This window comes from Lonchura striata, chromosome 3 (assembly GCF_050655825.1).
Source record: "Lonchura striata isolate lonStrDom1 chromosome 3, ASM5065582v1, whole genome shotgun sequence".
Classification (NCBI taxonomy): Eukaryota; Metazoa; Chordata; class Aves; order Passeriformes; family Estrildidae; genus Lonchura; species Lonchura striata.
Genome location: NC_140705.1, coordinates 62944478 through 62958527, shown reverse-complemented (window position 1 = coordinate 62958527; position 14050 = coordinate 62944478). Strand labels below are relative to the sequence as shown.

Below are 14050 nucleotides of genomic sequence, written 5' to 3'. Positions count from 1 at the left end.
TGAAGGCAAATATCCTGATATCCCCGCTGCTGTCACCGGCAGCGACGCTCCCCACGCGAAGCCTTGCTGCGTCTCCCGCGCTCCTGCTCCCGGCCGTGCCAGCCCTTTGTCTGCCGGGCACCTTCCCGCAGGATCGGGACAACACAAGGAGCCAGGAACCCCCGCGCTGTGCCCCAGGCCGAGCCGGGCAGGCCGGCAGCCGCTGCCCCGGCAGCAGCCTCACCTTTCGGGCAGAACATCCCGCGGCCGCCGCTCCGGATCGCGGCCGAGCGGGCTGGGCCGCGGCTGCCGGGAGGGACGGGCCGCATCAGCTGCCAACATCTGTCACTGCCCTCCTGCAGCTCCCGGGCAGCCAGGGTCAGCGCTAGGGAGGGAAGCGCCCAAAGGCAAGGCTGGATGGGCCTTTGAGCAACCTGGTCTGCTGGGAGATACTCCTGGCCAGAGCAGGGGGGTTGAACTACGTGGTGTCTAAGGTCCCTTCCAGCCCAAGCCATTCTATGATTCCCCCTGCTCAGCAGCAGAGATGTTGTGGCTAAAATGATTTCTTGCATCATTCCCTGTTTCTGCAGAGGACACAACCGTGTGAGCGTTTTATTTTAAAAGGGTCAGGAAAAGCTGCCACCAGCACTGTGCTTATCCGTATTTGGGTCTAAATTAAGCTGTGTTGTGTTGACTGACTGTTACAGGGCTTCGCCTTGTACAGCAAAGAAATACAAGTACCGGGGAACAAGGTAATGGTCAGAATAGCCTATCTTGCTGAACAAACAAGAATTGCAACTGTCTCCAAAATCACAAATCCTAAAATCCTCCATGAAAAGCCAAATGAAAATAAAGAACACATGCAAACACATGTTATCTTTAGGTGGAGCTCCAAAAAAATCCCTGGCCCAGACACCTTGAAAACAGCAACTCAGACCTGAAATGAAGCAGTGTTAATGAGATGCTGAGTACCATTAGCTGGGCTTCAATATTAAAGAATAACATTACATGTCCTCATGCAAGAAAAGTTACTTTGCTTTAGAGTGGACTGTGAGCAGGTTGTGGTGGCAGATAATTGTGTGTGGAATAATTCAAAATCAAAAAAGAACATTTATATAGCTTAGCCTGCCCTTTCTCTGTCAAATCCTGCTAGAAAGAGTACAGACTAATGTCAAGATTTCAGTGTGCTCTGAGAAGCAAAGGGGCTCTTTTCCCTTAATTCCATTTTCTGGTGCTCTGGGCGTGAATGTGCTCTTTCCTATCCTAACTTTTCAGAGGGCTCTGGGAGTAAACAGTTTATGGAGACAAAATAAACAAAAACATATTGTAGCTGGAGGAAGGTTACTTGGATACCAGAGGGATTTTAAGGTCCAATCTTGTTAAATCTACTCATTAATTACCTGGAAGGGGAAGTAAGAAGCACATCAGTGATAATCACCGGGGACTGAGAGCAGCTGCCAACATTCGACTAGAAACTAAGAAAGGACAGAGTAGATTCTAGGGGAATCACAAAACACAAGTAGAAAATACAAAAAATAAAAAATACACCACAAAACCAAACAAACAAACAAATAAACAAACCCCAAAAACCCCCAAACCTACAAAAAAAATCCCAAAACCAAAATAATAACCAAAACCAGCAGTCTGTAGTCTGTTCTGTACATGGGCAATGGAAAAGGAAGCCAACTATGGAAAAATAATAGTGTCTGAGAAATTAGACACAGTTAAGAGACAATTGCTGAAAAGTTATTTGCTCTGAGCCATAACACCAGTGGCACACACTCCTCTGGGAAGGTTTGGGCCCTTGGGGAAGTGTATCTTCCCCAGGGGATATACTCTGTCCTGTTCACCAGCTTCCCCTCCCACCCTCACCAGGAGTGGAGCAAAGAAGTGTGAAAAGGATCCCCACTTTCCTGATGTACATTGGGAAAAAGGGAATGCTTAAAAAAAAAAAAAAAAGTGATAAAAATTCACATATTTTGGAAGAGGGCAGAATTATCTACCCTCAGACAGGCCTAAAGCAGTTCAGCATCTATTTTTTTTTCAGTGTGTCAGGACTCTATGAGTGATCCAAGGACATGTGCAGCTTTACAGTAGTAAAACCAAGGAGGTAAGGAGGTCTGATATCCCCCTGACTGCCTCAAAGGTAGTGGACCTTGCCCTCTAGGAAGCTGTCAGTTCCTTGCTCCAGCTCTTCTGTTGCCTGGCCATTTGCAGTATGAAATCAAATTCCCATCGGGGAATCAGTTCCCCTACACCCTGCATCTCATTTTGCAGTTTTTGACTCTAGGCAACCAGATTTCCCCATCACACCTGGGTGAACGCTATGGAAAGAATATGAAAATATCTTCCAACAGCTATATTACAAGATATGCTGACTCTGGAAGGCATTACATGTTGTACTGGATACCAAGAGACAGCTACAAATGTGAAAGAACATATCCCACCACAGCTATCCTAGGACATGAGAAGCACCTCTCCCCGCTGCCATTATACCATCTGCCATTGCCACCTCTCAGGGGGGCACTGCTCCCTGCAAATGGATGCTAAATAGACTAGATCCATACAGGAGACCACAACTGACATGAAGAACTGTGCATATATATCCATGTTTAATAGGGAATGGGATCTTTTAAATATAAATGTTTTAACCACATGAAACACCAAACCACATCTTTCATCCTCTCCCTTACCCTCAACTCACTGAAACGTCTATCAGCTCTCTGAGCACAACTACAAGAAAAGCTGCAGTGTAATTTTTATCTTGTTGAAACATAACATTGCTACTGCCATTTCTATTAGCTGGCCTAATCTGAAAATGCAACAGAATGTGAGGAAAATAAATTCAAGAAAAATATGTGCATACGGTCACCACATTTTGGATACTAAAGATTGAACCATTAAAATGAGCATGAAAGTAAATCCAGCTCAAATCTGCCCAACTCACAGGAAAAAATGATGAGGGTTTATGCTCTTTCTGTCCCACTTCACATGTTGCTGCACATCAAGGTGCATCCCAATTCAACTGCCAGCTGACTGGCAGGGCTGTTGGGATATCTAATTAAGCCCTGTTCCCTTTTAGAACCAAAGCAATACTTGGAGACGTCCATTTTTGATACCCTGGATGGGTGTCAACTATCATTGTTCTAAAGCCTGAATTCTTCTTATATGTTTGCCTTTCAAGCTGTGCATAACACAAAACCAAAAGCAACAGAACAAAACAAAAAGCCCAAAACAAACAAACAACAACAAAAAAAACATACCCTGAAAAGCTATCCAAAGAAAACAGCTGGAGTAAAAACAAAATTTTCAATTTGAGGGTTGACACAAGCCACACTATGTAGTGTGCAGGCAGCTCAAGCAATAAGGAAAGCCAGACCCAGAACCCATCAGGCCCTGTGCTCCCACTGGTGATAAGAGACAGAAGATAATGAAAGGTTCCATCAGCCCCAGCATATCTTTAGAGTCAGCACTGATTTGGAAGCCAAGCACTGGAAAAAAAGATGTTAAACATTATTTTGATAAGTAAAACCAAATATTCTTACAACTCCAAAGCAAGAAAAAAATATTTTGCTATTATCTCTTGCAGTTGATAGTACATATTATATTACCTATTCTACTTGAGGACTAAGGGTGGAGTTTCCTCATACAGGGAGGAAGGAAAGAAATATTTCAAAAAATATTTAAGATTAAGAAAATAGTTTGGGGAAAGTCACAGCAAACATAATGAAACAAGTAACTTACTCAAATGATCAGGCAGAAAGTATAACCTTCAAAGCAGTAACTCAAAGTAACTCAAATTGCTAAGTATTCACCATAGCAGGAGCTAAAAAGATGTATGATGTCCTGGAAAAAGTCATGCAGGCAGGTGAATTGTGATGAATGGATCTTTCTCTAATTATCAGTGAAACAACTACTATAGAGGTACTCTTGCACTCCAGATTTGCAGCTGCAGGGCCTTGTACCACCCTTCAAGACTGGCATCAGAAACAGAATTTTCCAAACTATCAAACAGAGAAGAAAGAATTGAGTTTTTCATACCATTAAGTAGCAGGAATGAACAGAACCAATATAAACATTTTGGGAAAAAAATGTATGCCCATAATTAGAACAACTTTTTTCCAGTAAAACCTCTGACACTATTTGAAATGGTTTTCCTAGAGAATTTAATCTAAAACAATGACCTTTTGAAGGAGGGACACAGTTCCACTTTGATTCTACGTCAACTCAGGAGCCAAAGTAAAATCCTTTATCTATGTGTCTTTTTTTCATCAAAATATTATTTTCAATGAAAAATCTTTATTTTTATTTCTACCCTAGCTACAGCTGGACTGGTAGAGTTTTCAATCAGATACTGCAGACAGCATTTGTTAAATCCTGTTGTGGTTTCTGATTATTGCAAACAAAAAGTTCTTCTGCAATAAACCCAGCAGTGTTTGCAGGTGCAGACACAAAGTGCTTGGCCTTAAAATTAATAAAATAAATGGTTTTAGGAATGGGCTGCCTTCTGCCTTAAGTGAGGAAGAAAACAAACACAATGAAGTAATGAATTAGTTCAGTCTTATCTTTTGTTTGCCTTACTCTTCAGACAAAGGGCACAGAAAGGGCAAAATCTTTTAAAGAGCTGCTGTAGGTCAAGAAAGGAATCTGCAACCAACTTCTCCAAATTCATTCAGGAATTTCTTTGCCACAGAATTTGAACAAAGAGGGCATTCCTGGTTTTGCGGGTAGGACCAGAGTGTACAGAGCCTTAACACATGACCAGAAAAACACACTAATTATATGGAAACAGTGGCTGATGGTCCTAAATTTAAAGAGAGGCTAGAGCAGAAATTGTGAAAAAAAGCCTGGTAAAACAAAAGGCAATCCAGTAATTTCAATCTGCTGCTAAAAGACATGCTTCTCAACTAAAAAAAGATGCATTGTTTTGCAAGGGTTGTGTGCCAAATTAGCTTTGATTAATGGATGCAACAGGGCTTTATTGATTATGTTTACTATTAAAACAAAACAAAAATGTCCCTCGCGGGCACTTTGATTTACCCAGTCATCTGTGCATTGCTCCAGAAAATTGCCACAGGTTGGCAAGGGCTTGTTCCCTCAGATTTATGTCGGCAGTGTTTCACTAACCTTGGTAACAAGAAGCCACTGGGGAATGCTCTGAGGCCACCTTTGGGTAATCAGGAATACCAAAACCACAGGCAGCATGAGGAACACATGAATTCCCCTGCTATCACCCTGGCACATAAAGACAGCTGCACCATCCTACAAGGATGAGGAGAACAGGTTGTTTCCTGAAATACGCACAATTGCGGCATGTTGTAACAAACAGAGCAATGGTCTTTTATTAAAAAAAAAAAAAAAAAACAAAAAAAAACCAAACCTCTCCAGGGCTGAAACAAATGTCAGACCAACACAAAGCAGCGAAGAGAAAAATCAGTTTCTCTTCTGCCCTAATGTGTATGAGTGTGCAGACACACACCATCCATCCTGCCTGGGGAGCTGTCTTCATTCACACCACCACAATGCTTATCTGACAAAAAATAGTTACTGAAAAATTGAGGTAAACCCAGCAGCACTTCACACAGTTGTCTTCTGATTTAAAGCTATGGGCCAAAATACACTCAAAGGCTTGACAAAAATTACAAAAATTGGCACTTCAGCATGAGCTGTCCTTGGGCAGCAAATTGAGCCAGTATTCTTATCAGTAACCGTGCTAGGGCAGGCTGACAGAGCCATTTATAGGTTGTTACAGCTTCACATGAGTAGTGCAATGGGAGCTATTTCTGCATTTCCACCTGCTCTGATGCCTTCCTTGCTACAAAACTGAGATAGCCCCAAGTTGTTTTATGCCATTGTCCCTGGGGCAGAAACAAATCTGCTGCTTCTCTGAGATCCCAGCATGTGAGAAGTGTCAGCACAGAGCAGCCAGAACAAAATGGGTTATTCCTTATTTGACCTATTAATTTAATGTATTTGCTGTCTTCCTCACAGTCCCAGCTGAATGACAATCTGACAGAGACCATGGAAGAGTTGCAGCCCTGTTGCTATTGACAGCTCCACTATCAGAGCCAGCTGGCAGCCCGGTGGGAAAGGAGTTGTGGTACTGAGTGCAGGGCATGTTCTCCCTTTGCAAAACCAGATCAAGCTAGCTACAAGTCAAACACAGAATTTAATACCTGATTTTGGCACTACATGTCACAATACCTCATTTCATTCTGAAATGAAAATGCTGTATTTACCATATATGGCATTGCATGCATGACTCAAGGTTAATAAAATTGAGTTAGTAACTCCTGGATGACAGTTTCCATGTAAGTGTACAGTAGGCTGTAATCAGTCTCCCTTACTCATCACCTCTTTGGTAGTCTGGATTACAAATGAGAAAAATATACAAAAGACTCAATGGAAATTATAAGTAAATACAAACACATTTCAGTTTCTAAAAGACAACTGCCTCCACTATTCATTAGTTTCTGCCCCTATTTCAGACATTAAAATTAGACATGAATGACAGAATCAAAATTAAGAGCCTGTTTCTTCCAAAGGTCCCTCTTTAATTAATGCAGTCATTAGCAAGGTGCCTGGAAGAGTGTGATTCAGAGTATTAAACCTAATACATAAACTCTGAGCACCCCCACACTGCATTAGGGAGCAAACACCTACATATGCAAAACAAAGCCGTGGGGAAGAAAAAAAATAAAATTCAGACATGCAAACAAGCAAAAGGAAAGTGAACAGGTACAGGAGCAGGTCTGACAGGATGTGACTGATGGGGACATGCTGCATGAACCTAGGCACAGAGTGTGTGGAGGGCAGGCGCCCCTCCAAAGCAGTCAGGAAGCAAAGCTGTCCCTCTCTCCAAGAACTTCTCCCATCAAAGCTCTTGCACCGTGATTCATGGACACGGCCCCCAGTTCAAGCAAGAAGTGAGAGGAGGTGTGGGCAGAAACCTCTCCTGTCCCCTCCAATATCCACAATATAAACTGGTGCACTGCTACTGCAGACCTGTGTTAGCTTGGAGAAAGTGTGACCAGGGATAACTTCTATTTAACATCCCCACATGCTGATCTCAAGCAAAATGCAGCCCTGTCACTCACTCCCTTTGTTTAGGTGTTTGACCTGACAACTTCTGAGCAGCTTTATATGAAAACCTTCTATGGTGCTGCTCAGATCTCTTATTTCAGAGAAAAGGGTAAGTGATGCACCAGTTGCAAAGCACCCAATTCACAGCCCATAACTGCCTTCCAAACACTACAAGTTCACCAGGACTCAGTGTCCAAGGAACCCATCTGCTTCAGGGAGATAAAGTGACAGGCAGAAGCTGCCATGTAAGGGAAGCTCTAGAAGGAGCAGAGAGTGTACATATTAAGTACCTTTCCTTGGGATGGAAAATGTCCCATTCTCTTAAGTGTCCAACACGTTCACATGCTGAAAGTACACCTTGCTTAGGTATCAAAAGCACCCAAGCCTTACATTTTACCCACTTCAGCTCAGGCTTTGGAATGACAAGCTACAGATTTGAGTTGTTACAGCATTTACACCTCAATTCTCCAGGAAAATAAAAAAAAAGCCAACAACACAGAGGTTTCCACTTACAAACAGGAGAGGCCAGTAGATAAATTATATTAATACATAAATATAAGCAAAAACAAGCAAACACCCAAACCAAGCCTAAACAAATTAGGTGGATGGCAAACCTAGAGTTTAATGTCTTTATTTTTATTGAAGTTCTGCAGCTAAAAGACAAGAAGAAAAATTATTTCACAGTTTAAATCACAAACTGTCAAATCCACCCTGTTTAATTGTTCCAAATATTATAATAGAAGCTAAATGTGCTCTTTCAGAATTCATCAACTTTCGTTATTTAGCCACATTCTTAACCTTCACCTTCACTTTCTTATCATTTCTAACAGATTGTAAGAAAAACAAGAAGTTGTTATATTTGCAACATTCTGCCAGAATGGTGAGCTATGACCATGCTAGAGACAAAGATCCCCTCAGTTTCAGAGGACAATTCCTGAAACAGTTGGCTAACAACTGCAAACAAACAGAATTTTTCATGTTCTCTATAACGATGAGCAGTGCATGGGAAAGCACATCCAGCACGTTGTTTCAGCTCAAACAGTGCATCCAATCACTGGAAAACATCCAGTCTGCTTTACAAAATATAGCTCCTTAAGAGTAAAATATGAATGTCAGGAGGCATCAGTTTTGACCCCTAGAGAGGGGGAAACATTTCCCCCTAGTATTCAGCCTTAGGGGTACCCTGGGAATAAGAAAAAGCATATAAAGCATATAAAAGTATAGAAAAATTTATATATCATGCAGTAAAACTGGAAACATTTCAAAGCAATACACTCTCAGAAAGAAAACCACAGCACCTCGTTTGTCTCGTCATGGCCACAAAGAAGCAAGCCAAGGAGTGCTGCACCAGCAAGCCTGCTAATCCAAACAGCACAGAAACTACCAGACAAATTGGGCTGCAGTGTCCCTGTAACTTCGGAAACACAGGGTTAAGTCAGATACTGCTCAATTTGTTTGCGTTTCCCACCACTGTGGTCTTGTACAGTGCAACCAGCCAAGAGAACTCCGGCTGGAGCTACTCTGAACCTGAAATTCAAGGTGTCAATAAAGGCAAGCACAGTCAGGGTCTCACCTGACAGCAGCACAAAGCTGCCCAGAAGGAACTGGGATCTGCCCCAGGAGTTCTCAAACACCAGGGGTTAACTTCCCCTCTGCCTAAGAAAATCACGCTTCTGACACAGTGGCTCTAACACACGGGGATTCAGCAACACCACACTGTTCTTCCCTTCAGCTCCTCCATCCTAACAAAAAACATTCTACAATCCCCTGAGAGATTAAGGCTCTTCAACACAGTTAGCTTACATTACTTATGGCTTTTGGAATAGGCACTGAAACTAGCCACAACTCTGCATAAAAAAATCTACTGGGAAATGTCCTTTAGCACAGACTGCTGTTATCCTGTCACTACTTCCTGGAGAGGCACAGACATGCTGGGATAGCAGCCGGGGAAAAAGGGAAGGAAGGAAGGACTGCACCAAGTTTTATACAATTATAGAGGTTTGTTTTGTTGGTTTTTTTTTATAATTTCTGTTTTTACCTTGAACACTTTAGATCAAATAAAAAATTATATTTCTTTTTAAATAGAAGATATTTGCACTTTCAAAATAGCAAAGAATTGGAATTTGGCAAGTATTTCATATAATAAATAACAATTATGTCTGGTCCATAGTTTTTTTGATAAAGCAGAAGTAGAGATGTGGGTTTAAACAAATGGTTCTGTGATACCAATGCAAATATTCTGTGATACCAACATTTTTTGTTTAAACTTGTTTCTGTAGGTTACAAATTTTTGCTTAGCAAACCCATTTTCAGATTCCCATCTGTGGCAATATTTGCCAGAAGACATAGGAAAGTCTGCAAAGTCTTGACTAAGTTTTTCTCTATGTACAAGCACACCAAAAATTAGTACTTCACGTTATAGTTAAATGCAGGACTTGTGACTGTCCCCAGCTGTTTTACCAGCGTGAAAACTTTTGTTTGCCACTGTATATCATGGAAGTTTTACAGAACTCTCTGCCGTGCCACGATAAAATATGCTAAGACAAATAGTACATACATCAGTAATTGAAGTAGTACCTCTGCTCCCAGCTGTGCTTCCATAAAAGCACAACATCCAACAGTCCGACCACAAAAATGTGATATAAGCTTGACCAATTGTTACAAATGCATAGAACTATATCCAATTTCATCTTTGCACACAGAACCTACATGTAAAAGGTAGTAGAAGACAGAAAATTGGCTTTTATATCAAATCTCTCATTATTTTTTCCTTTCAAACATTCATATTTGCATATGTATGCTTATACTTACTAAATAAACATTAATTTATTGTTTAAAAAAACAAAAAACCAAAAATCCCAGGAAACATCCAAAACAAAACCCAAACAAAAAAAAGCAGGCTTTCACAAAAAGGTATATAAAAGCATATAATATTTGTTTTGGACTTACTCCAGGCTCTTACACAAATGCTTTTTGAGGTTTCCATAAATGATTATTTATGGACTTGCCCAAAGCTTCAAGAATCCTTTTCACAGACACACATGCCCCAGCACTACAATCCATCACATGTTATGGCTTCTCCAAATGCTAACAACTCCCTTTGGGTTTATGGGCCTTTATCTGTGTAGTAACTGGCATGACTTTTTCCCACTTTGAACACAAGATCTTCTTCAAAAACATACAGGAAAAAAAGCCCAATAAAATTATTTTAATTGGAATAGCAACAAGAAGTCTGGATTTGGTAATCTTGCTTATAGAAACTTAATAGTTATACATCTCATTACTAAAAAAATGTGATTACTTGTCTGTTCCTGAAATCCCCTTGTAAACTATATTAACGACTTAGAAACCTAGAATTTAAAAATTATTTGGACTAAAGACTGGGGTGATACTCTGGTGCTGCTGTTAGGTGAGGTCAGAGTTGCCTATCTTTACCCTGAGTTTCTAAAGGAAACACTGAAAATACAAGCTCCAAGAACCAAAAGGTCTTGAGTCTCATGTCTGCCTCTGGAACATGAGGAAAAACACATCTGGTAGTATTAAACTTACATAACGCACATTTAACCAATCACAGGTAGTATAGGCATAACTAAAGGGCATAATTTTTACTAACATAATGAGGCAAAATGTTTGTAGCATTATGCTACAAACTGCCACTGTGACAATTCAGTATTTGTTCAGTTTATGGAGATCTGACCCCTTGGTAAGTGTGATGTTCTCAGACCATCATAAGTCATTAGGAAGTTAACTGACAGCTTTGGTCAGAGTTGCCATAAGGATGTTAGGATTGCTTCCATCAGACACATTGCAAGGACACAAAAGGCTTGACCCATAAAGAGTTATTTATTAATATTACTTTTAGCATTAAAACAAATTCTTACATTTAGACTGGTTCTGCAAGGAAAGAAAATGGGCATTTCACCCTTTTGGTATTGAAGATTGAGACATGGAGCCAGTGGCTGCCACCTTCTGAACTGGGTTTGATCAATCATTAAAACACAGCAGTTACCTGAGAAACAAGGTTTCTCCAATGACTCTAAGTAAGTTTTCCAGGTAATATAACCTGCAGTAAAAAGCAGCCAAGACTTTTAACTTTTGTGATGCTGAAAAATTGGAAAGCAACCAAGTGAAATGCAGGGAGTGGGTAAAACATCAGAGCAATAAACAGGGACAGGAACTGGAGAGAGCTGGGAAAACTTTGTGTTAAGAGCTTCTTCTGATGCATTGTCACCTGTGGCCAGACCTGATTACTAGTTGTGCTTCTCCAGCACCTGGCCAGAAAAGCTCAGCTAAGATGTTCTGCCATGTGACTCATTTCCTTTTTGAAAAAATTAAAGTAAATATGGTGAAGCCTGTGCCATGAACTAACTCATGTGTTATCTCTATTCAAAGCTACTTGCTAGTAGTACTTGTGATAAACAGCACAGGCACACACGAACCACTGTCCCATTCTTCCACCCATCACAAATCCTTTGCAACACATCCAATTACTTTCATTTCAAAGAATACTCCTCTCAGTCTTTTTCCAATAAAGTGGTTTTTAAAGGGAAAAAAAATGCTCTGAGCTTCAGTCTGAAAATACGTGCTCCTCCTGAAAGTAAAGCACCTGAACTAAACCCTCTGATTAAAGAAGAAACATGAGAGTTACGGTGTTCCCTCGTTTCAAAGGGCCTCCAGCTGACTGAGGAGGAAGAGAGCTGAGCAAGAAATGCTTCAAAAACCAAACTTGTATTTTACTGTCAACTTTTACCATCTCTTCTACTAAGAGCTTTACCAAATGTGAAGTCTGATTGGTGCTACCAAAACACTCTGCCCTACCTTTTACATTTTAAAAAGAAGAAAGGAGCAGCAGCCCCTGACCTCCACATATGCAGGGATCAGGACGCCGGGGAGCGCCCCAGGTTCACGGTTACCATTTACTTTTGTTCTTCTTGCTCATTTCAAACTGACAAATCCAGCCAATCTCTGTGCTATATACTGTGTGCAAGCTCCAGTTTGCAGCCAAGGCAGATTAGCCACTTTGCTGGTGAAATACCACGCAACACATGCTGCCTTGTGCCTGTCACCCAGCAGCCTCGTGGGAATGCAATCTGAGCCTGGAGGAGCAATGGAGCGGCAAAACAAGAGGTTTAAAAAGACAGGAAGAGAAACAGCTCAGAAAGAACAATTCCTTCATTTCCAGCTTCTGTTATTAACACTCATGTCTTTACACGTACATTTAGGAGAAAGAGAGCCTGTGATTTGTCAGACTTACTCTTTTTACCAACTTACCTGTGGAAGAACTGGAGGGAAAACTATTCTGATAGCTGAAAAACTATTAAAATTTCATCTAGCTTAAAATAGTCTGGTTTTCTATAACACTTGCTATGTCTGCTGTGCCTCTCATTTCTTTCTAGTTTGTGTTAATTTAGTGATGTGGTTAATTTGAGCACCAAAGACAATACTGTTTAGAGCCCTCCGTTTTACAAAGGCTGGCAAGCAGTTATGCAACAGAGCAGTGGAACAAATTAATTCAAGAACACAAGTGGGCATTTATCACATATGCTTTAGCCTTTGAATACAAAGGTAAGACGATCACTCTGCCAGGTATGGATTCTCAAACTCTTCCAACACTGCAAGCCTGACTCGCAGCCCTAGATAAAAGACAGCTGTGACAAGTTTCTCCTGCCCAAATACATAATCCCACACTCCCTTCATCCCTGGCAATCCCTGGCAGTCTGGCAGAGCATCCTGATCAGACAGAAATGCACAGTTAGATTTATGATCCAGGCGGATTTTACAAGTTGAGTCAAATTGTTCCCTGTGAAGAGGAAATAAACCCTGCACAATCTACACCTCCCCACACCTTCCCTTCAAAAATGACATATTGTCATCTCCTCTACAGGCAGGCAGGGAGGCTTTCATAGTTTGCTGCCCAATTACAGCAGGAATTCTGCCCTCCCCCTCCAGCTGGTACAATGGGTTCTTTATGTAAATCACACAGAAAAATTAATACACCATTAATCCATCAGTAAAACTTCCTTTCCCATCTCTGCCCTGCAGCGTGAGCACAGGCTAAAGAAGGCAGCACAAGAAACTTTATGGAAGTTACACAGAATCCAGCAGCAGGGCTCAATGGTTCTTCTTTATCTTGCAAGATCCCATCCCACAGGCATTAGAAGTTAATCTGGCATCGCTGTACAATATCAATGTACCAAAAGTCAAAAGTAAAAATTACTGGTTGCAAACACAAACTCCCTTTTAGAAGTTTTTCAGCAGCAAAATAGGTTTAAAAACAATCTTCAAAGCACAGATTAAAGCTGTGTCCTAGCATGCAGGGAGCAAAGCACAGGCATATACATCCTGCGTTAGTGTTCCTGCATACAAACCATTTACTAAAGCCACAATCTGTTCTGACACGGAAGTGAAATTCTGGTCAAATAGCTATTAACTGCTTTGAGAAATGAAAAGAAATAAAAGGCCCTTTGAAGATCAAATGCCCTTCAAGAGCCTGCTTGCTTTTACAAAAATGACCTTACAGCACAACAGAGTCAACCTTACACTTTCTATTAACAAACTACTGCTCTGGCAGCGCTGAAGAAATTACAAGCAAATCACTCACTTTACTAAGTATTTTCAACCTTGCGTGCACACACTCTGCTGCCTGCCAGCCAACTACTGGTCCTGCTTACCAACTCACATGAGCAAACTTCTGAAATTTGTTTTGATTTATGGCAAGTATGAGGTAATTTGTTATTCAGTGACCTGACAAACGTCATTCAAAAACAGAACACAAAAGAATAAAAGTTCATTTTAGAAGTCTCATGTAAAATATACTCCAGGTCTGAACACTTCAAGGGTTCAGTCAGAGCTGCTTATCTCATGTCCTAGATGTTCCTCCTCTCTGTGGAGCAATTCCCATCACTTTCTCATCATCTCTTTTATTTTGCATCTGGGACCTCTTCTTAGTCTGCCCTCATAAAACAAAATAGGCTTAAATTTTTCCCAG

At 41.0% G+C, this 14050-nt stretch overlaps 1 protein-coding gene across 11 annotated transcripts in view; it reads right to left on the bottom strand.

Annotated features, from left to right (window-relative positions):
- Nucleotides 1-14050, bottom strand: part of NHSL1 (NHS like 1) — a 180379-nt gene that overhangs the window by 90957 nt on the left and 75372 nt on the right. The window contains exon 1 of one of the 11 annotated variants that reach the window (XM_085575306.1): nucleotides 224-13612. The exons of the other annotated variants lie outside the window; for them this stretch is intronic. Within the exon in view, the coding sequence (XP_085431432.1) occupies nucleotides 224-554 (331 nt within the window). The 5' untranslated portion in view covers nucleotides 555-13612. Of the gene's footprint in view, nucleotides 1-223; nucleotides 13613-14050 lie in introns of those variants that run through there. 11 annotated transcript variants of the gene reach the window in all.